Here is a 23,787-nt window from a genome sequence, read left to right as displayed (position 1 = left end):
AAATTATTTTTTTAAAAAAAAAATACTATAAAGTTCAAATTTTTATTTTTTCACTCCTACCCCCTCCCCTCCCCCGACCATCACCCCAAATAAAAATTGTTTTTAAAAAAGATTTTCAATTTCATAAATTATTTTCTACTCTAGTAAAAATAAAAGATGTCTTTCAAAAACATTTTTCATTCATAAATCAAACACTAAAATCATTTCCGGAAAATATTTTCTGCTCACCAACCAAACATGAGAAAATAAGTCCAAAATCTACTTGTTTTCCAAGAAAACATTTTCCATGGATAACATTTTCCTTCATACCAAACACACCCTAAAACTAGCTCAAATTATAACATCTGAGAAATTGAGTAAAGAAGCCTTACGTTCCAATGACGTTATTTATCCTTTCAACTGCCCGCTGTCTTATTTGTGATGCTTCCAAGTACCTATCTAACTCTGATTGAGTCCTGAAAAGACATGGAGAAGCTGTAGGGGGACTTATTGAGCATGTACCATTTACGTTGTAAAGGAAGAAGTCTCAAGTCTTAACAAGATTTGGAGGACACCAAAATCAGTGGAAGAGGCTTACCAGTATAAGAGAGAGTAAGGCTGCCTAGGCAAGGCAGATATGTAGTTGCTCCATCTTGAAGACTTCATGAGGCTTGCCTCACTTATTAAATATGTAGCAATAAAAGGCCAATCTGGTACATTATATTGTTTTAAAACATCACCAGCATCTGAATTGCTCCATTTCTGGCATCTCCAGCACATATCAAGATAAAGAAAAAAACTTCTGTTGGTACCAAAATCTGTATTTGTATATTTTTGTTTTAATTAAGACCAAAATCCATATTAGATTACAAAACTAAGAATCAAGATATGTCCCTCCCATCTGATTTGCCTGATTGGGAAGCTGATTATTGATCCAACCTGGAGAGCTCGTGTCTTCTCTCAAAAACTAACAATGTTGGAAATGTAAATTTAAGTATCTAAACATTCACCATTTTTAAACACATGCAACACTATTTCCCTTTGTTCATTTTTCCTCTTCACTGAACCAACCACAACTAAAGAAGGAGAAACAAAACACCCACATCTTGCAGTTACTTATATTACTATAGAACCTACAGTTGCACATGTATAGGCTTAGTATATAAACCAGAAACTCTAAAAGATTTTAATATAACTATTTCTTCCATTACCTCTAGTTAGATAATTATTTAAGTAACAGTTAAGTTCCATTTGTAACCATTTTGTCTCTGAGCTGCACTAATAGTATATGTCTAAGAATACAAACAAGGTAAAATAATTCAGTGCTATGTTAAGTATAAGAAGTATCTGTTGTAGAAAGGAATTCAACTTTATTTATTTATAGATGCGATTTGGATGTGCGGCTAGTATAACCTTTTGGAAGACAAAAAATTTGGAGTAAATGATAGATCCCATCTAGTTATTGAACTCCTTCTAGGTGGAGAGGGCTACAGTGTGTGCGCTGGCACGTGTACACATGCATGCATGTATGTGTGATGTCGGTATCTTGTGCACATGCATAAGTCGATATATGTTGTAGCTGGGATGTGAACATGTTAACAAGGTTTTATACTACGCAACATACCACACAACCATCTCCTACAAGATAGGGGCTATAAACTATATAATTCAGAGTTCCACAATTGAGGCAACAATCAGTGGAAACATTAGCGTATTAGCAAATGATGACCGTGGAAATCAAGGTTTAAACTATATTTCCACTTCCTAACAGTCCAACTTAGATACCTAGCATGAGATACAGATGTCAAGAAGTTAGGTCGAAGCATATCAACGTCCTGTTTCTAGACTAATTGACCTTCACCTATATAGCTACTATAGCAGGCAGGTAATGAAATTTAATTTCATGTGCATTTGTTCCTCATCCTTTCGTATTACCCATAGAGTACTTCATCTGTCGGAGCAAATTACATTTTAAGCCTGTAAACATGCTCCTTTTGTTGTTCACTGAAACTAGTCAATGAAGAGGATCATTTCAATTGTTAGATTGTCGCATTTCACTTTACATGCTCAAGGCTTTCACCTCAGTTGGTTACTCAGGCTTCTAGACCGTAATAGGATATGATAAGCAGCACCAAAACATTAGTGAAATTCCCTCCTTAAATTTCTCCCTGAACTTGCAATTTGGGATATGAATTATACAGTTATTTCAAAAAGTACAACTATGCGAGCATATTCAATCCCAGCAAACTGCATAACTAATCAGTACAATACTACTATACTTTATTCTATACTGACCCTAACAAATTGACAATATTGCTGAATCGGCAGCGATGACAAGTGATGATAAAATTACCGAATCAGCAGTGATGACAAGTGAAGGAGGAACAAAAAGCAGCCTTTCCCCTTTCCTAATATTGTTGTTAGCAACAAGTCCTCTTTCTCCAACATCCACTCTTTGTAAGTCCAATTTTTGAGCAGGAAGCCCTGATTCCGTCAACCATTTCTGCAAGTTGGACGCATTTTCTATAGAATCAGTCTCGCAACCCCATGGAATGTTCTGAGTCTTTGTGGATTTGTTAGTTTCAGTTGTAGAAATTGAAGAACAACGGATACTGATGTTGTGTCTGTTTCTTCTATGCAATCTAAAATGGGAATTAGTGGTTCCGTCTAGCTTATGGTAGAAAGGAGGAAGAAGAACTGATTGGAGAATTTTAGTAACTTCCGCCATTGATAGATAAGTAGAAGAGTTGAGTGGAGCTTTTTCTTTGCCTTATCTATATATTTTGACTGTTGAAGAATTTATTTGAATTTCTTATTAAATTATAATAAATTAATACTTCAAATTTTAGCATTCAATATTCAAATAATTAGACTCTATAGCTATAGTTTGCTAATGACAACTCGTAGATACATATTATAAAGAAGAGAGTGGCAAGCGAGAATGAGAGAGGGAGGAGTGAAGCGAGCGAGAGAGGACAGAGAGTGGGATAAAAAAATTGTATATGTAGATCTGATAGATAATTGTATATTATATATATATGTATTTGTATATTATGGCGAGCGAAATTAGGAGAGGGAGGAGAGGCGAGCGACAAAGGACAATAATTTATATAATTCACAGTTACGTTTGTATATTTCACGTGTTTTTGTATAATTAGGTAATATAAAATCTCTATTTATACAAATATAACAAAATTCGAAATAACGAATTGATACAAATATAAACGTATGAGCTTTAAACAATTACATACAAATTACATTATATAAATTATACTATACAAAATTCAAAAACTACACGTTTTTACAAACTTTAAAAAGTTATACACAAAAATATTGAATATATACGATGACAAAACTAAAAAATCAAAGGAAAGCATTTTCATATACAAATACAAACAAATTATATACCTGCTAAACGACGTCGTTTCTGGGATGAGATATTGTCAATTATTTTGGTCCTTATTGCTGGATTTTGCTACATTTTTCTTGTACTCTCAACATGTTAGCTAATTCCAGCCTCATCTCTTCAAATTTCTCTACTTTACTATTTCTTAGAAATCAGAAAGTTGCTACTAGAATTTCATTAGCAAACTGTCACAAAATCAAGAATCCACCCAAGATTCAATTTTTAAAAAACTCAATCTCAGGATTTGGGGTAAAGGGTAGTCTTCTTTATGTATGTCATAGTTCATTAAATCTTCAAAATCAACAAGACCCATCTATGGAAAAAGATTTAGATGGTTCTACAGAGGAGAATGAGCTTGGTGGTGGAAGTAATAATGGAGGAAATGGAGACCAATGGGATTGGACGACGTCGTTTGTACTGTTTGGCTTGTGGTCTGGACTCATGTACTATGTTTTCTTCCTTGCTCCTAACCAGACCCCGGTACCATATCATATTTTGCTTCTGAATATTCTCTTTTTCCAGCTTAAAGTCATCTTCTTTAGTTTTTTGGCATTGTGTTAACTCCTGTATTCAAATTAGTAAACCAGAAAACATAAAAGATAAAAGATGAAAAGAAAAACACAAAGAACTATCCGAGTCCACAGAACCCACTGTGTCCTTAAGTATCCGAGGTTACAGATTAATTCCTTCCAATATAAAACAGATTAACCACTAAAGAAGTAGCTATACCTCAAACTTCAATAATTTAAATGAACTCAAAATGACAATAAATAATGAATCACACACAGACACGATTGATCGATTTTATTTTGTATGAAATGTATTCATTAGAAGGAAAGAATTTGATCCATAAAAATGAGCGGAACCATCTCTATTTGTAGCCAACAAAAGGGTAAAGGTCGCAACTATTTGGAAATAAGACAATCTTTCGGAAAGGTCACAATCCTTTGGAAAAGGCATAACCTTTCAAACGGTTACAACCCTTTAGAAAAACACAATTTTTCATAAAGGTCACAACCTTTCGGGAAAGTCACAACTCTTCAGGAGAGAGTCGCAACCCTTCATTTCCTGTTCACATCTTTAGAACCCAATACATTATCTAGTTCCATTTTCAGTGTTGTTATTTTTACTCTAGTACTATCTTAGCTTACTCTTTGATTTTACTATTACCTGTTGTTTGATTTGTTTCAACTATCATATATGTTCTCTTTTAGCCACTATGTTGGCTTTACATAGTTGTTTTTTCAATGTCTCAATTGGAACTATCATCTCTATTTTCACAAGGTAGGGGTAAAGCTGTGAACACGCCATCCTCCACAGATCTCATTTTTGAGATTATACTGAATGTGTTATTATTGTTGTTGTTAATGGATTGTGGTTCAAAGCATTTAAGAGGCAATTGCAAGGAAATAGTTCTTGAGTGTGCTAACAAGTGATTGAAATAACAAATTATGACAAAAACGCTTGTCAATAAGTACACCTTTAAGAACATGATGCTTATTTGCTTCTCTCTTTGAAACTCTCCACTTTGTATTGTGTTTATTCTTAGTCCTTTTTAACCTTGTGATTGCAGTTGACAGACGTGTATTTCTTAAAAAAACTCCTTAATTTGAAAGGAGATGATGGATTCCGTATGAATGAAGTGCTAGTGGGACTTTGGTATATCATGGGTTTATGGCCATTAGTTTACAGTATGCTGCTCCTTCCTACCGCTAGAAGGTAACTTCTTGGGCACCCTTGCTTCAAGTCATTTTTCTGGCTTGTCATCAATACTAAGCCACAGAATATGAGAAGTCACTTCACATTCTCCTCCTTGTCATCTCCGAGGAGACTAAAGATCTAGAACAGTTGTATAGTTCTTAATTTTTCTAGTTTGGCTCTATTTATAATTTGACATTAAGTTGCTTGGAATGATCAAGTGCTTATGTGCAATTCAAACATTCTAGAATAATACCTCGTTCAAAATTGTCCAAATTTTCTTGTTTGAACTGACAAAAGATTCAGTTATCTGATATTGAACCTTTGTTTCTGCAGTTCGAAAGGCAGCATTCCTGTTTGGCCTTTTCTTGTACTTTCATGCTTTGGTGGTGCATATGTTCTCATTCCTTATTTTGCTCTCTGGAAACCACCACCTCCACCTGTTGAAGAACCTGAGCTTCAAAGGTTACCTTTGAATTTGCTCGAATCTAAGCTAACAGCAGGGGTAAGGAATTCTTTCATTTGACAACTACGTAACTTCTCTATGTCCTTATAACTGGGATGGAGGGATATGTCTGAAATAGAGTAAGAATATCCAACCCTCGATGCGTCTCATGCCAAAGAATATGGGACTTAAATTTTGTTATATATAAGAATGTTAAGAATCTTCTTACAACCAAATCACATCGGAAGTAAGCACAAAAAGGCAAGTGAAATCTGGCAGCCTAAATGGTACTGTATTGTATGCTTTATACTCAAGAGCAGAAGGTTACGAACTTCAGAAAATGGATCTGAAGTGTTTTAAAATTGATGGTTGACGTATTTTTATCTCTCCTAACTAATGATACTTCAGATCACAATGGCTGCAGGGCTAGGGATAATATTTTATGCAGGTTTATCGAGTGGAGATGTCTGGAAGGAATTTTACCAATACTTCAGAGAAAGCAGATTCGTAAGTTTCTCCTTTAATGTGTACGTACATATGATGCAACATTCTTTATCATGTTACTATAGATTTAGTAATTGTATCGATTTGGTATTGTTGATCTTTGGAGTAATGATCAGATTATAGTGGTACCCTCAATTTCCTGCATAAACTGGTAAAGCTTGTGACATTCAAAAGAGCAATCAGTTAACTGGTCCAGAAGGCAGTTATCACACGCTACGAGAATTGCTTCAACATTTCACCAGATGTGAAAGAAATCAGTTCAGTAAAATGTTCAACTTATACTAGAGTTCTGCTTGTTGATTTATCTGCAGGTCCATGCGACGTCGATTGATTTCAGTTTACTATCAGCATTTGCACCCTTCTGGATTTACAATGATATGACTGCTCGAAAGTGGTAAGCTCGTGCTCATAGAAATGTAATTCCCACCCTATATGCAAAGAGAATTGATGAATAACACAGTTATATCTCACAAGGTATGACAAAGGATCTTGGCTTCTTCCGCTGTCGGTGATCCCTTTTTTGGGTCCAGCACTATACCTTCTCCTACGCCCATCTATTCCAACAGTACCAGCCTTATCAAGCCCAACTTCGACTGAGGAAAAATGATACAGATTTCTTACACAAGGATTCTACTAGCATGGTACATTGAGCAAATATAACACACTGGTGAAAGCTCTGCTGTCTGTAATGTACAGTAAAGAGCACAAACTACAACAAACTGTTTTTCAGGTTATCACCTGCTCTGTAGAGCATAGTTCAGCAGTTGAAATGAAGACCATTTATGCTGGAAATTACTAACTTGTTGCTCATCTGTTCTTCTTAATTCTATTTTACTGCTATTGCTTTATATTAATTTTCACACGATGCATATAATTTCCAATTTCAAGTATACTATAATTTCATCTATAGTTGACAACCCTCGTAATGGGCAAGTGTAATAACTAGAGATTCTTTCATATATCTTTATGTATACTTGGTGATTTGTGTATTTGTAATTATTATTGGTACTTTAGCTTCCTCATTTTCAGAATATCCCCACGTAATATAACATTGTTCCAGGGACAGTATTGTTGGGATACGAACAAGGAAAAGCAAGTCTAGACGCACATTTTGTGATCTATTTGTTTAACCGATACACTTAACTTGGATATATTAGAGAGGGAAAAAGAGTAATTAAGAAGTTACTCATCAAAATGATTTTAGATGGTGCTACATTAAGAAATTAATTGAGAGAAAGCAAACAAATAACTTTATTTACCTGTCTGAGAAATGATTAACAAACAAAGACACTGACTGTATACCTCCATATGTGAAGCTCAATAAGATGAATAACTGAAGCTGGCGAGGCGAGTACAAAATCTATTATACCTCGCTGCTTAACCAGGACAACCATATGGAAAGATGCATACAACTGCTTTAACATTGACGCAACAGCAAAAGGAGACGTGTAATTGGACTTCAACAGGACAACTTGAGATGATTAACTGGCAAGAGGCACACAAAGCTGCTAAATGAAGTGTTACTCGGCAAAGGAAGTATGATTCACTGATATAACTTTTCTAACTCATTCTTATATCGAGCCTTCAGAGGTTCCCGTTTCAATTTCAGAGCAGCAGTTACCAATCCAGACTCAGGAGTCCAAGACTCTGCTATTAACTTGATCTTGGCAGGAAGCTCAAACTTGTCCAATCTAGCAGCTTTTGCTACCTGAAAATCAGTCGTGTATATTACCAAAACTTTTCAACATTCTAGGAAAATAATATTGGCATGGACTTGGATATTTACACGAGAACAGAGGTACACTAGTTGTCGGGAGAAAAATATGATTTCATTAATTGATTAGAAGAGGAGGCTCCAATGAGGGACCTTAACTTCTTAAATAGTGTACAGCCTTGAATATTCTCTAGGAACAGGAAGGATAATTGTTCTATCAACGAGTTGGAACTTCATCTCAACCAAACAAGGGTAAGATAGTAGAAGGGTGGGTGAGGGGATATGACTGGGGAAACGAGGTCATCAACCTTATATTGAGCCTCCTGCCCTTTCCCAGCATTAAAATGGAAAAATGGAAAAAGAACACAGAAAAATTAAACCACCTTCTAACTGATTTGTCCAGCAGCAGACCATCTAAGATATAAGCATTTAACAAGCACTAGAGTTTTATTCTAAAATTCTAACACTATCCAAATACTCCAGAAAGTCAAAGGGAAACAAAATCATGAAGAAAGTTGATAGGATGTATATCTAATCTATGCAGAGAAATAAAAGCAAACAAACAGAGACTAAAAGAAAACTCAGCTAAAAGGAAAAGAACAAAAATTTAAAGGGTTAATGCATAACCAAGTTCTTTGAATTTGCCCGAATATTCCACTTGGACAGTCAAACTAATACAAGTGATAATTGAACACCTCATTTCCTAGTCAAGTGTTTCAATTTGATAATTTTGGTTTAAATTTTGAAATTATGTTTGTGTGTCATTTACCTCAATAATCCGTAAAACCCCAGACATTTCCTACTGGAGGTTGATGCGTATAATTAAAGGAGATGACATATATTGTGTGGTTAACTTGACTACCTAATAGACAAATGACAGCACATATAAAAGTTTTTTCAAATTCTGAACCGGAAGTGTCTAATTGGGACATTTTATTAGGAGTTGAGGTGTTTAATTGGAGCATAACTAGTTCAACTGTCTAAACGGATTATCATGCAACTTTACTTTAAGAGGCTGACAATGTATTAAGCCAAAATAAACCTTTCAACAAAATTCAAGATTAATAAAAGCAAATGTGGTGTTAATGGCTGTTAGCCAGGTCAAATTGGTTTGTGAAGTGATCATGTCACGAGATTGTGGTGGATAAAAGCAACTTCTAGAAGTTAATGGCACTGCATATGGAGTCGACCACAGTGCTGCCAATAAGTGCAGCGTTGTTTGTGTATGAGAGGAAGTCGTGCAGCTAAATGGAATAGAGGTTTTAAGATGATGAGAAGAGGCATCCATACAGCTGCAACAAGACAGTCAAGGTCATTACTCGCCTACCCAGAAGAACAAAATGAAAGTCAAGTAGCAAAGAAGAGCCTTGGGCTGGGGAAGGATATGAAACAGTCCACCAGAAGGCAATTTATCATAGAGGGGAAGGCAAGGTGGACAACTGTGACAGGCTCCATGACTTTGGGGTTGATTACTGCAAGATAGTATGCAATTGAGAGGAGTTAAAGGTCGGTTGGTATTTTTCTTTCAGTTAAAAATTCTTTTCATTTTTTTCGCTTTTCTATGTTCTTGCTATTGACTTTTGCTTATTTTCTTCCAGTTCTGCTATTCTTTTTAGCATTTACGCTCATTTGTAAAAAGGGCTGCCCTGTGCACAAAGCATCCGACGTCAAAATTTTTGGTCTTTTGTGTTTCCTGTTAAATTAAGCAATTGATTTACATTACTATTCACCCCCTTTTGTCATGGAGGGATTGGGAAAGGCCTTTGATATTACACCAAAACTTGGAGGAGGAAATGTTTTCATGTTTATCTTTTACTATTTTTAACTTTGCTCAATTATGTCATTATCTTCCTTTACCCACAGTCACGGTAGCATTCATTTATCCTTTGTACCACAACCTTCAGAATAAAAGCAAGGCCACTAGTTTTACCAAATTAATACATGGACATGATTATAAATTGATAACACTTGCTGAAAAGAAACAAACCTTTAAAAGTGATTGCTTGATCTCATTGACTGATTCTACTTTGTCACACAGTTCGGAAAAATCTTTGTGCTGGATGCCATTTTCTTGGGCCCATTTCTCAAGCACCGGGCGTGAAGGGACAACTAAAGCTACACAATAATTATGGAAGGGGTCTGCGTACACCATGATGCTCTCCACGTAATTGCTTGATAGAAGTGCTGCCTCAACCTGTGCATTGAGCATCAATTTACCAAGTTATTTCCCAAAGTCAAGCCTAAGTATGAAAAATAGATAGGATAAAACAGGAAGAAAATTAAAAATCATATAAGAGCCCAAAATAACAGAAAAAGAAAAGCCCCTGTAATATGATATAAAAAAAGTTTATCACCACTTTGTAAGGGCATGACCAAAACAAAAGTGACCAAATTTCTAAATCGAGGTGAATCTACAAGGAGTAGTTCATACTTTTTCTTAATTGGTTATACTAGCAAATGGTCAATCTACTAGGATTAGTTATACTGCTAGGTAAAACATCAGATTCCTTGTAAGAAAGAAATTGTGATACCTTTCCAAGTGAGATATACTCCCCGTGCTGAAGCTTAACAATATCCTTCTTTCTATCAATAATTTCAATGCACCCATCAGGATGAAACCTTCCAATGTCACCAGTGTAGAACCAGCGCATGCCTGTCTCATCAACCTATCAGAGATAATAGCAGAATAAATTATTGTCAATATACAAAATTCCTCGTTTTGCAAGAGCTAAAGCTCATAAGACAGCACTACCTTATAAACCTCATTAGTTTTTTCCTCATTGTTGAAGTAACCAGCAGTTATGCTGCATCCACCAACAACTACTTCTCCCCGAGGCATAGGCTTATCAACTATTCTGTAACCTCCTTCTTCCCAAGTAATAAGCTGCATGGTTTGACATAAGGCTTTGAGTAAGAACCCGCATTCACTACCACAAAACCATGAAAACTCAGGATTTAGCAAGTTAACCAGTGTCAGAGAAGAAAAGAAGGAAACAGGAACAGCCACTATCATTTCCTCTTGTTGTACTGTTTAATTGAACCTAGGTGAAGTCTCCAGATAAGAAAATATGCAGTCTGTCTACATTTGAAATTTGAGAATTATTTAAAGGAAAAACTCCAGAGGAACTCATGAAAATAATAACTGATCTCATAAACTGTAAGCCATCTGACAAATTCAAAGACGGTGAAAGGACAAAAATTCAACACCGGATCAAATAGGCATTGAAGTATATGCCTTTTAACAGTCTAACAAGTCAAGATATTATTTGATTTTTGTATAAGAATATGCCTGAATCCCAAATAAGTTGGGATCCGCGCCTTTGTAGAACAGTAACCAAAAATATCAAAGTAATGGTTGAGAAATTAGGTTGATGGATTTTAAATCTAATTTAATCATGAAGTTTGTGAAAGTAGTATCAATAACATTTATTAGTGAAATCCGATCAGTGGTTTTGGACATTCCGAAATAAGAAGACTGTCATATACATTAGGACAGGACAACAAGTAGTAAATAGATAACTTTTTCAGTATCATATGAGTTAGTCATACGTCTCAGGAAAGATGGCAGTATGTTGAAGTCACTGAAGGTAGCCGAGGAAATTGATCTGAAGGCAATGAAATTAATTCATTTCAAAATTTCCGATAAAGGGACTGGGGAAAAGGATTTTGGAGTCAGTGGTTGAAAGGACGGCTCTTTGCAGAGTTGACAATTGGGACCACTAAAGTGGAAGATGTGTGGTGGTGCATGCTGCCCTGGTGGAGAGATTTATAGAAACATGAATAATTTGGTGTATGAGAGGCTGCAAGTAAAATGTCCTATTTAGTTTCTCTGATTTTCCTGTATTGTCTTGCCTTTTCCTTGTTGGGATTTGATGTTCCTCAGAGAAACCATAAGTTGTGAAAGAAGAGAATTTAGAAAGGAGGTTGATAAACAGAATATTTTCCAGCACATCTTTGATCTATTAACTTCACTGCATGGATTATCTGCAGTCCCGTGTTTATTGTTTATCCTTTCCACAGACCATTGATAACTTCTAAATTTAGAATAAATGGATATGTACGTTGCCCAAAACCTTGACAAAGATTGATGAAATTATCCTCACATTCTCATGGCATACAACAGAAGATGATTAATAAACAGAAATATCTTCCTGCACATCTCTGATCCATTAACTTTACTGCATGGATTATTTGCAGTTACGTGTTTAATTTTTCTCTTTTCCACAGACCACAGATAACCTCTTGATTTAGAATTGAAGGACGTGAACATTGCCCAAAACCTTGACAAAGATTGATGAAATTATCCTCACATTCTCATGGCATACAACAGAAGATGATATTAGCAAGATCAAAAGTACAGCTTCTACAAAAACCTTGGGAAATCATAGGATTGTCGAAAATATAAAGGGAATGGAAAGGTAGAAACTGACAGACAAAGTTGATGTGAAATATTCAACTTTTGTAAAGACTTCCCAAGTTTATATCTATTCAGAACAACTAGCTAATATAGTTTCATAAATAAATTATTGCAGTTGATATAAACACTTTATCCAAACCAGGCTATCCATTTCTCAAATGTTACCTTTTGTTACCACAAAGTGACCATACCTTTATGTAGCAACAAGGAAGAGGTGGACCAACACGCCCGACAGAAGGATCATCCCACTCAGAAAAAGCAGCTCCAGCAAATGTCTCTGTCAAACCATACCCTTGACCAATTGGAGCTCTACAGCAAGTTGTCACAAAAATATTTACATCAAATATTGTATTTGTCAAATTTGAAGCTTAACCACAAGCAGGCCATACTAGGAGCAGATATTGAGAAAAAAAAGAAACCAAATTTATCTTCAATAGGAATAAACAGATTGGATAAAGACCATCAACAGGAGTGAGAAAAATTACCCCATACAAATGTTGATAAATCTTTGAGTATCCCCTGATAGAGGAGCACCACCGCAAAGCATGAAACGGATATCTCCTCCAAGCACAGCCCTCACCTTTTTGAATATAATGATATCCCACAATTGTTTCTCTAGACCCCAAGCTCCAAACCAGCTTCCTTCCATAGCAGCCAATCGACGATTAAAGGCGATGTGGAAAAGTTTCTTGGCAGAACCTGCCTTCTCCTCAACCTAGCGTCACGAAAGATATAAACAACAGTTAGTCCCATTGAATCTTTTGGAGTCTTGTTCTCAAACTAAGTATGCTCTTCCCACTGGGATCTTAAAACTGAAATGTCTGTGGAACCTTCTTCATAACACCATCCCGAACACGATCTAGAATGGCTGGAACTGCAGCCATTAAAGTAGGTTTTAAAACTGTAGCATCTCCCTTGGTCCCCTTCATGACTTTGTTAGATGTGTCCGTCAATGTGAGGGCTGAGCCATAACCAATACAAGCACCTGCAGTCAGCATTACAGTCTGCAAAACCACAATCACTTAGAACTAGAATAATCATTTGCTAGGTAAAATACGAATGAAACAAATAAAAGTTACTCTCCTGAGTTGTTACCTCAGCAGCCAACTCAAAAACGTGAGCTAAAGGAAGGTAAGCCAAATAGACATCACTGGTTCCAAGTTTTGGAATCACAGTCATCACAGCAGCTGCAGTGGCTACAATATTGCCATGAGTTATCATAACACCCTATAGAACATAGACAAAAGAAATTAATGAAGAGTTAGAGCAGTACTCTTATACCAATAGATATATAGGATAAAATACACAATTATTCAGTTGGTTTAAACCAAAAGAACAAGCATCAGTGAAGGACACGCTGTGTGTTTAAGTGGCACTATGCCAAAGCTGAAATGCTCATTTTTCTTTCTTTTTATATCTTGGAATGACATCTCATGCTGGATAACTTTTTTGAATTTACAAATTATCAATGCTCTGATAACCAAAGCTTAATGCATTCGACAATTCCAAGTGGCATCAGCTTCAGGTAGCATAACCCTTAATAACCAAGAAGTGTGGGCCACTTGGGAAGCTATAGTATATGAGAAATACAATGGTTATATTTTTATATTGGATTCCAGTACATCAAGAGAAATCGATCAATAGAAAGTAGGGTTCAAACCTTAGGCAAGCCTGTACTGCCACTTGTATACATGATCACAGCAATATCTTCTTTGACAGGCAATCTTGCCTGAATAGGACTATTTCTACCCAGCTTTTCAACTTCTGAGAAAGACGACACCCTCCAGCTGTCAATATTTGTGGAATCTGTTGCCGTCTCGTCATCCTCGAAATAGATGACGTTCTTGATGGTTTTCAGGCTCGAACTAACAGAAGCCACTTTTTTCAGTTGCTTGGCATCACATATTAATGTAGATACTTGAGTCTGTCAATGGTCAAGAGTGAATTAATTCATTGCATCATATGATGTCTTAAATAGCAAAGAAAAAATGCATACACAAGAGCAAATACTAAAACTGGCTCACCTCATTGAGTGAATAGATAAGTGCATCATCACCCAAAGAAGCATAAATGGTAACAACGGTAATATTCTGCCGGAAACATCCCTGAATACAATAATTTCATCATGCTAACTGTTGTATCTCACAATAATTAGTAACACAGAATAAGGGACTGTTTTAGTATATAGCTTGAATACCTGAAAGGCAATGAGCCACTCCGCACGAGATTCTGCGAAGATAGCAGCACGAGTGTCCACATCATGACCCAAACTAATAAGACCAGAGGCAAAGTTGCAAGTGCGATCAAATACTTGTCCATAAGACTCCCACTGATACTCCCCCAAGTGAAGTTTCTCAAACTTCCTTCCATCACTTGCAGTAACAAAGTCCCTGCTAACTAGCTTTCTAGCTCCAAGACAGCGATAAGAGGAATGTTTTTTACAAGACTGCTCAAATAGAGCTGCTACAGTTGTTGCCCCTTCCCAGGGAACTTCAACTAATCTGGCTGATTTAGCATTGCGCATTGCAAGACCTGGCTCACCGCCAACTTGAACCGGAACACCTCTCTGTTTTGCCTTCTTCTTCCCCATAAGTAATATGGAGAGGAATGTTGGTATAATAATGGCAATAAAAAATGCACCAGCAATCCCAGATGACCCATAATTTTTGGAAATATAATCATAGCTGGCCAGTCTCTTCAGTATACTCATATATGGATTACTTCCCTCGGAATCTTCCATCTTATATATCGCACAATTTTATGTTTCTGCAATGACCTATTAAAAAGAACAAGCAGATACCTAACATATTATACATAGATCAGTAACATTGACTTTAATCTGAATAGAACGGTACATCATAGGATATGTAAACACGGCATCCAGCCAACAAAAGAGCAAAATGGCCTGCCCCTGGACCTAAGCTCAGAAATGGAATTTATATGACATCCTTTGCCCTAAAGTATACATCAAAGGAATGGCCAAAGACTTGAACACGTAGATGCTAGAAAAAAGTCACATATTATATAATCAGCAGGAGTACTAGAAATGCAAAAATGTAGATTCACAAATTCAGGGAACTCCAAAAATATTGGCCCAAAACTTAGTGTCACTACACAGAATCCTCACCCTCTAACTCATTAATCTTAACCCTCTGGATGTCATTAGCTACAAATCATGTACATGCTACACTTTTCAGTTTCTAGGAAACAACAAAGACAGGTTTGAAGATGAGAAGTCCAAACACCATTGCCTGAATTCAACCACCCAGTACATTGAATAGTCCCTCAAACTTCTGCACTATCCCTGAATATTTCACCATTAAGAATCCCAAAAATACTACGTAGTCAAACGAAAAATAAATCACAGGGGAATATTGAAGTTTTCTTAATTCTAACCCAGTAACATCAAGAACAAAACACCTGAACATGGTAGCATTATACACAGAAAAATATGAAGATTTTTTTTAACTTTACTAGATCATGTAACAGTCCAATACAAAGAAAAATTGTCTAATACTGCACTCCATAAGCATGACTAGCCGACATGATAATCTCTAGACCATCCATGTATACAACTTAATCCACTCAAACAAAAAAGGAACAAGGAACAGATCATTACTTGTGAAATTAAACATCTCAAAAGCTCCAGGTGCAGACATCAATTCACTAAAATGAGCATAATCACTAAATTGCAAAGCTCAAAATCAGCATATTAGAAAACAAATACAAATACAAATACATCAATACAACTTAAATCAAATACAAAGAAATCGTCTAATACTGTAAAAAAATCTTTACACAGTCCGTGTATAAAACTTAAATCCAATCACACATATACAAAAAAAGGCACATGAAACAAATTATCACTACTTGTGAAAATAAGCAGTTCAAAAGTTGCAGACGCAGAAATCAATACACTAAAACGATCATAATCACCAAATTGCAGAGCTCAAAATCAGTATATTATTGGAAAACGGAATACACATACATACGTGCGATCTAGATCAAAGCTATCAATTCATCGTTGAAGATACTGAAATTGAAATTGACGCAGAGATTACCTTTACCTTTAGGGAAGGTTATCGATGAAGAATGTTCACTTTCCCGCTCTGTAATGGTGCTGGGAAAGTTTACGAGTAACTTTACAGAAGAAGATACAAAAAATTCAGCATTTCGTAGACATTGAATTTTATATATACTGTAGATTGCAACTTGAAGCAACTGTTTCCAGTATTTGCTGTATAAGGCCCCCATAAGTTTTCTCTACTTACAAATTCAACCCCATAACAATAAATATTGTTCAACCATTTTGGATGTACTATTTAATTTTTTTAGACTCTCTCTCTTCACGTCAAATTATATCACTTTTTTTCAAACCTAAAGAGTATTTATTTGTGACGAAATGCATGAATCATGTTGGAAAATATAAACATTTGATAAAGTCAAATAAAAAATATTGTAGTAAGTGGGAACATTTTTTTTAAAAAATAATTATGATAATAAGTGTCATTATTTTTTTTTTTTTAGAAAAACTCACAATTTTTTATTAGAATGTGAATCTGTCAATAGTTATTCTCTAATGACTGACTTTAGTCATTCTTTTCATCCCGCTTGTTGCTCACCAAAATTCTCCACATAGTTTTAAATTCGTCGCGCCCTATATTCTTCCCGATTCATTGCCTTACTTATTTTTAGATAATCCAAAAAGATTGTAGTTTTTTTACCTATCATTTTGTAACAATTTAACTTTAAATTTTCTAAATGTAATATAACCACATAATTATGATTTATTTTAGATTAGCACAAGTTTTTAATCATTTTGAAATTGTATATACTTAATCAAGCATCTTCACATATATCGAGACAAAATAATAATTAATTTAATATAAAATTTTAATTTTAATTTATGTTAAAATAAAATAAATTACAATTCAATTGATGGCCGAAAGAGGAAAGTGTAATTAGGGAAAGTATGTGGTGTAATGTTCATTTAAGGAGGAAGTTAGAGGGCAATTAGCGCAAAAGTTGTTGCTTTCGTAAAGCAAATCTTTGACAAGAAAACATAGTGCTTTTATTTTAGAAGAATAATTCTTTCATAAACTATTGATAGAAATCATATTTTTTAAAAACCTTTGAATAAAGTGAGAGAGGCTTTGAATTTAATAGAGTTAAATTAAAAATTAATGTCAATTTATTACTATTAATTATTAATAAATAATTATAAAAATAAAGGAGAACCTTTGATTAAAGTGAGAAAGTGACGTGAGAGAACCTAAAATTTAATGAAGTAAACTTGGAAATTGTGTCAATTTAACCGATATTTATATCTCAAAATACTTATTCCTATTAATAATATTCGTCATTTTAAAAATTTAAAACAAAATTTATTACTATCTTTCATTTTATTTTTAATAATAATAATTTTCTTTAATTACAAACATATTAATTATAACTCATAAATATTAAATATTATATCTTTATAATATAAATAAGAAAACATAATTAAAAATCCTCCTTATTAATATCATTAATCTGATGACATATAAAAAAAAATGCAACAAACATTTTAAGACAAAATACCTATAAACTCAGAGGCAAAGCTATAATTATAGATTTATGTCTTTAGACAATTGAAATGATAAAAATTAAATTGTTGGTTAATATACTATTGTCTTCTTATTGAATATAATTAAATCCGTACTACTTGGACTGACTTAAAACTTTTAAATTAAAAATAAAAAGTTAAATTTAAAATGATTTTTAAGTTATTTTTTATGTTATTATTTTTTAAATTATTTTTTTATATTTATTAATTATTTTTAAAAATAAAAAACTGACGTATTGAATTTATTTTGAGCAAATAAGTTGGTGCACATGGCCCTTCATTATGTCATTTTGGCACACACCTCTATTGTCTGTTATAGGAATTAATATAAGCGCAGTTTGAATTTGTCATTTTAGGTTCCTCATCTAGAAGAGAAGCTTATCTCTTTTTGAATTGTTCGTCTCCTTTGAAAAAATTATACACAAATATCTGCTGTTAGTACGAATTTAATATTTATTTTTTTATTTTATTTTATATGATACAAATAAAATTTGAATAATTAATTAAATTTTAATATTTTAAATTATTAATTGTTATTATTTATATTCGTGATGAATTAAAAATTAATAGAATATATAGATAGGCATTTAGTTTTATTTTTATTGATAATCGAATACTTCAATCTCAAAATGATTCTTTTCTTAATGAGTTTTTCATTTACAATTTCTAATTTTTTAAAAAAATAATTAAAAGCGAAAGAACGATATTAACAAATTATCTTCAATTAGTTTCTTGAAATAATGCATCATATGCTAAAAAATCATTTTTCTTGAAAGAAAAGTTATCGAAAAAATAATTATTTTCGTGACAAATTTAAAATTCACTAACTTCATATTAGGACGGTACGTTTTGTTGGGATATTAAATGCTATTTAATGTTTTCAATTTCATATCCCTCAGTCTATCGTTGTTTAATTTATAAAATCAAAGGAATAATTCATTATGCTGTGTCTATTTTATTGTTGTTCATTTTTGTTCCTAATTACTTATTATATTAGTGTACTTAGTCGCGTTTCGCGCGGTTATGAAAAGAATTAAAATTATATATTAATATCAATAATTACTTTAATAAAAATAATTTTTTGTTAATCACGTAATGTTATAGAAGAGAAACTATGAAAAATATTTTGATTAAATATGAAATTTATTAAGAAATTAATATATGTGAACTTCGAAAAGTTAAATATCAAAAATAAATTTTATAGAGAAAAAGGGAAGGTAATAAGAATTGAGTAATATTAGAACTACTTAAATGTAAACTTGTGATCATTTTTTTTCTTTTTTATTTGAGATTTTCTTAGTATAATTTACATATATTTATGTAAACTTGAAATATAATCGTTCTTTTATGCTTATTTGTAATTTTCTAAATTATATTCTTAGTATAATTTTTCGGCAATATATAACTCGGTTTGCTATTAATAGTTAGTATTCATGACCATATAATTAGCCAACACTATTATAAATCATTATCCATAATTACTATTACTTGTCCTCGTCATGACCCAATCATCACATGTTTTAATTATTTTTATTGTACAATATTAGATTAATTTAATATTTGTATTAGTAACTTTTTAATAATTAAATTTTAAATAAAAAAAAGTTTAAAAATCTTAATTAGTTAAATTTCATACTTTATTAATATTATTATAATTATTATCATTATACTTAGGTTTAGATATCCAATTATTTTTGGGACAACTTATATTTGGAAAAAAATGTAAAATTTAAAAATAACATTAAGAGAACAAAAGAGAGAATTAACTACGAAAAAAAGATTTAAGAAAAGGACACATACAAAATTTCTATTTCTTTTAATTTTGTTTGGCTTAAACACAAAATATTAAAAAATATATTTCACATTTTAAATAAATATTACATTTAGCATAATAAATTCCTAAGAATAAAAAGTCACAGTAATTAAGAGGATTAATAATATGACTTTGAACTTTTGTAACATAATAAGAGTAATATTTGGACATTATTACACTAATAAAGAACATTAATTATAGAAAATGAAAAGACAAACAAATTAGAGATATTGAGACAAATATTTTATTATAAGTAAATAAAAAGGTAGCAATTCAACTAAATTTTTAAAATTATAAATTAATCATAGTTTTGAAAGAACTTTAGAACTCCAAAAAAATAACAAATATGAAAATATAAAGACTTATTAATGAACAACTTGAAATCTTCTAAGAAAAACAACAAGAATGAAAAATTTAAGAATTGCAATTTTACATATTAATAAATAATTTATTTTTAATAAAACCATGTGTATTTTCAAAATTATAAATTAACTTTACATTCTTATGTTCTATCATTTTTGTTAACAAAAATTGTTTCACCGGATTATGAAAGTATATGTACGTATTTCTTTAAGTAGCATACTCATTTTCTACTTCTATGTTTTAAAATATTATAAGCCACAAACACAATAAACTAATATTATCAATAAAAAAGTGAGAGATGAATTTACCTAAACAAATAATTATTTTTGAAGAGTGTTATCATTATATATAGTTAAATTATCTAAGAATCAATAAATTAGATGTTTTTCTTAAAAACTCAGGATTTATCTTCATGAATATAAACAAATAATATTAAGTTTATGATTCAACAAAGAAAGAATTGGTATTATATTAGACATATCAAATTATTTTTCCTTGTAAACTCAAATTATGCAAGAATGTCTAACCATTTTCATTATAGATATATCTCCTATAATCGGCAAATCTGATTAAATAAGTTAAAAAATTATCTACCAAAAGAAGAAAAAGATAAAGAATAAGGATAAAATTACATTTAAACACATATAATCATTTTTGACAAAACATAAATAATTCAAAAGGAAATAATATAATAGAAACATTACTTCTTAAGGACCTAAAAAAATAAAGAATAATCACTATATAGCTCAAAATACATTAATCTCCGTCTCTAAATATTTTCATTTCATCCTATATAAAGGAGTCAAGAAAAATAATAACAAATAAATTATTAGTCCTAAAATGAATCTCAAAGTTAACAAAATAAAATATTATATCTCATAAAGAATAAGGAAAAATTACATTAATTCATAAATTCTCCTACATAGTCATTTTGAATAATCAATATATATAACTCAAAATACACTGATCTTCATCCCTCGATGTTATCATTTCATCCTATATATATGAGTCAAGAAAAATAATAACAAATACATTATTAGTCATAAAATAAATCTCAAAGATAACAAAACAAAATAATTTATCTAGAAGAAATAAAAATATGATAACATATTAGCCTTACTTGCTAATTAAAAGTAATATATGAAATAATATTTAAAAAAATAATGCACCTCAAAGCTTACAAATATTGTAACATTTCTTCCACTAATTCTCTACCCAAAGATGACTACAAAATAACACACAATTTTAGTGTGATTTTATAGAGTTAATGTAACCTTTCACATAAATAATTAGAAGTTATGAATATGAAAAGTTTAAGAGGTTATGAATATGAAAGGTTTGAGGGTTATGAATATTATTAAGGCAAAAGTATTCATTACCCCTTTACTTGAAGCTTTTTATTCAGTGTACACCTAAACTTTATTTTGTTTCAATTAACCCCTTGAACTTGCTTATTCATCCAATACGTACACCTTTTCTGTCCACTCACTACGATCGTGTCTACACGTGCACGACACCTAGATAAATATTTTGCCACCTAGATAAATATTTTGTCACCTAGATAATACCAACCTTCACAATTCACAAATCAAACTCTCTCTTATATGAGTTGCTCTTGTTTGCTCTTGCTTTCATTCCAATAAAATCTACTTTTCCGGCGTTCCACCGAAAAGGTCATCGGAATGTCAACAAGAACTCTACCGGAGAATTCAGCGTTTCTACATTTTCAACCCAAAATGACAAGTCGCTTTCATCGCCTAATGCACACAATATCCGACGAAGAAAACTGCACGTTGGAAGTGCAGACCCTTCTCAAGAATAAAGCAGATAAATCAGTGAGTGACATTTTTCAATCTCTAAGTAATTGCAATTTCACATAATTTGAAGATTTCATTCTAAACGTGCTTAAACGACACCGTTTTGATTGAAAACCAGCTTTTATCTTCTTCAAATGGATATTAGCAGGTGAAAATCCATGTAGGTATTCACCAAATACTAAATCTTTTAATAAAATTCTCGATATTCTTGGTCGTATGAGACGTTTGATGAACTCAACCAAGTGCTGGATGAAATGTCTAAGAGAGGAAATTTGGTTAATGAAAAAACTTATGGTATTGTGATTAATAGATATGCTACAGCTCATAGAGTTGAAGATGCAAAAGAGTTTTTCTATAAGAGGAAAAATTTTGGTTTGGAACTTGATCTTATTGTTTTTCAAACTCTTCGTGTGTGTTTATGCCGTTACTGAATTCTTGTTCTATAATAAGATAATTGAGTTTAAGGATAACATTAAAACTCGGAAGATTATTTTGAATGGATGGTGTGTTTTGGAGAATTCACGAGAGGCGAAGAGGTTTTGAAATGAAATTGTGACTTCAAAATGTAAGCCGGATAAAGTTACATATGGGATATTCATCAATTCATTATGTAAATTAGAGAAAATAAGCAGGGCTGTAGAGTTATTCCAGACAATGTGGGAAAAGGGGTTTAAGCCGGATGTTGCAATTTGTAATTGTATTATTGATGGATTGTGTTTCAAGAAGAGGATTTCCGAAGCCCTTGAGAAAAATCTGAAATTTGAAAAGGGAGAAGGGATAAAGAAGAATAAATAGCTAGAGAATAGAGAGAGAAAAATTCTTAAAATAAGCCAAATATTAAAGAAAAAATAGATTTTTTACGTATATTACCGTTGTAACTTTATGATGTGTCAAAAAATCGTTGTCTCACACGCCTTGTAGAGTTTGATTTCAGTTTCTATGCCAGGTGGACAGAAAAGGTGTACGTGTTGAATGAATAAGCAAGTTCAGGGGGGTAATTGAAACAAAATAAAGTTTAAGTGTACACTGAATATAAAGCTCCAAGTTCAGGGGGATAATGAATACTTTTGCCTATTATTAATACTAATTTAAGAATAGAATTTATATAATTAAAGAGGTATGAGTTTATAAGAAAAAAATAATTGAAAAAAAAAGAAGAAAAAATGTGAAGTAAAAGAAGAAAAATAAGAAAAAATGAATGGAGGTCATAGAGAGGTGCCACATCACCTCCTCTATAATCCTCACTTATATATATAGAGAGAGAGAGAGATTTTTCTTTTTTAATTGTCTATTTTGACAAATTAGGAAATACTTAACAATTTTTTTTACCTATTATATCAGCAATTAATTATTTTGAAAAAAAATAAAAATCATTAACTCATGCACATCATAATTAGCAGAACTAAAATGGTAAACTTGTTTTGTCAATCGTTGTTTTTTCAACAAAAAAGAGTTAAAATTATCTTCGAACTATTTAAAATAGCTCACGTATACTCTTTGTTTATGTTATCAAAATTAGAGGTGAAACCAGAATTTTAGGCTTATGGGTTCTAAATTATAAAAAGGACAATGATTTTAACCTAAAGATGAATACATATGCAAGTATTTAATTCACTAAAAAAGACCATTTGAATCTTAAAAATCACAACTTATGTTAAGGAGATGTTAGTCCTATTTGAAAACATTATCTTAAATATTCTTATTGTAAAACATAATTTAATAACATGAAGATTTGAGTAATTTAATTTAAAAAATCTAAATATATTATTTATAAAATGTGAATAATTTTTAATGTAAAATTTTGGACACTTTCACCATAATCTTCAATATTTTTGTAAGTGGAATTAAAATTATTAAATACACCATTAAAATTTTAGCACCTAAAACATATATTTTATCATATTTATTATCACCTAGATTTGAAAAGCAAACACCATTTATTTTAACATAATCAATTATCAATTTATCGAATAACCAAGAATCAAATATTAAAATCTAATTTTGAATAAATAATTATATAGGATAA

At 32.2% G+C, this 23,787-nt stretch overlaps 3 protein-coding genes and 1 pseudogene across 7 annotated transcripts in view; 2 read left to right on the top strand and 2 right to left on the bottom strand.

Moving 5' to 3' along the window:
• LOC107026064 (ribulose-1,5 bisphosphate carboxylase/oxygenase large subunit N-methyltransferase, chloroplastic) overlaps positions 1-2,764 on the bottom strand; it is a 9,257-nt gene extending 6,493 nt beyond the window's left edge. The window contains exons 1-3 of one of the 2 annotated variants that reach the window (XM_015226905.2): positions 2,333-2,764; positions 578-741; positions 372-455 (exon numbers count right to left, since the gene is read on the bottom strand). In XM_015226905.2, the coding sequence (XP_015082391.1) occupies positions 372-455; positions 578-741; positions 2,333-2,707 (623 nt within the window). In that variant the 5' untranslated portion in view covers positions 2,708-2,764. Of the gene's footprint in view, positions 1-371; positions 456-577; positions 749-2,332 lie in introns of both variants that reach the window. The other variant, XM_027918255.1, reaches the window with a different exon arrangement.
• A 675-nt stretch (positions 2,765-3,439) lies between these two features.
• LOC107025843 lies at positions 3,440-7,040 on the top strand. Its single transcript, XM_015226607.2, has 6 exons — positions 3,440-3,865; positions 4,959-5,104; positions 5,420-5,588; positions 5,937-6,035; positions 6,344-6,426; positions 6,507-7,040. Exons 1-6 carry the CDS (start codon positions 3,479-3,481, stop codon positions 6,637-6,639), a joined length of 1,017 nt encoding a protein of 338 aa, XP_015082093.1. The 5' UTR covers positions 3,440-3,478; the 3' UTR covers positions 6,640-7,040.
• A 163-nt stretch (positions 7,041-7,203) lies between these two features.
• LOC107025841 (long chain acyl-CoA synthetase 8) lies at positions 7,204-16,338 on the bottom strand. Of its 4 annotated transcripts, none has more exons than XM_015226603.2 (12): positions 16,231-16,338; positions 14,361-14,939; positions 14,188-14,268; positions 13,824-14,087; positions 13,259-13,390; positions 12,994-13,167; positions 12,649-12,878; positions 12,355-12,472; positions 10,499-10,630; positions 10,278-10,412; positions 9,734-9,940; positions 7,204-7,740 (listed from the first exon to the last, which is right to left on the bottom strand). In XM_015226603.2, the coding sequence occupies exons 2-12, from the start codon at positions 14,901-14,903 to the stop codon at positions 7,576-7,578; spliced, it is 2,181 nt and encodes a 726-aa protein (XP_015082089.1). In that variant the 5' UTR covers positions 14,904-14,939; positions 16,231-16,338; the 3' UTR covers positions 7,204-7,575. The 4 variants fall into 4 exon arrangements, with proteins under 4 accessions (XP_015082089.1, XP_015082090.1, XP_015082091.1 ...); XM_015226604.2 differs by having other exon boundaries at positions 16,225-16,330; XM_015226605.2 differs by having other exon boundaries at positions 14,361-14,963; positions 16,231-16,330.
• On the top strand, positions 16,256-22,556 carry LOC107025210 (annotated as a pseudogene).
• Positions 22,557-23,787: the final 1,231 nt, after the last annotated feature.

The sequence above is a fragment of the Solanum pennellii genome, chromosome 7 (genome assembly GCF_001406875.1).
Source record: "Solanum pennellii chromosome 7, SPENNV200".
NCBI classification, from domain to species: domain Eukaryota; kingdom Viridiplantae; phylum Streptophyta; class Magnoliopsida; order Solanales; family Solanaceae; genus Solanum; species Solanum pennellii.
Note: the sequence above shows the minus strand (reverse complement) of the source record. Positions and strands in the feature narration are given on the sequence as shown.

Bases quoted from the DNA above. Each gene is read 5' to 3' on its own strand.
- LOC107025843 (XM_015226607.2), top strand. From the start codon at position 3,479: ATGTTAGCTAATTCCAGCCTCATCTCTTCAAATTTCTCTACTTTACTA. The intron at 5,105-5,419 runs GTAACTTCTTGG...TTGTTTCTGCAG, and splicing joins CTCCTTCCTACCGCTAGAAG to TTCGAAAGGCAGCATTCCTG. The intron at 6,427-6,506 runs GTAAGCTCGTGC...ATATCTCACAAG, and splicing joins GATATGACTGCTCGAAAGTG to GTATGACAAAGGATCTTGGC.
- LOC107025841 (XM_015226603.2), bottom strand. From the start codon at position 14,903: ATGGAAGATTCCGAGGGAAGTAATCCATATATGAGTATACTGAAGAGA. The intron at 13,168-13,258 runs GTAACAACTCAG...GTGGTTTTGCAG, and splicing joins TTTTTGAGTTGGCTGCTGAG to ACTGTAATGCTGACTGCAGG. The intron at 12,473-12,648 runs GTAATTTTTCTC...AACTTGCTGTAG, and splicing joins TTTATCAACATTTGTATGGG to AGCTCCAATTGGTCAAGGGT.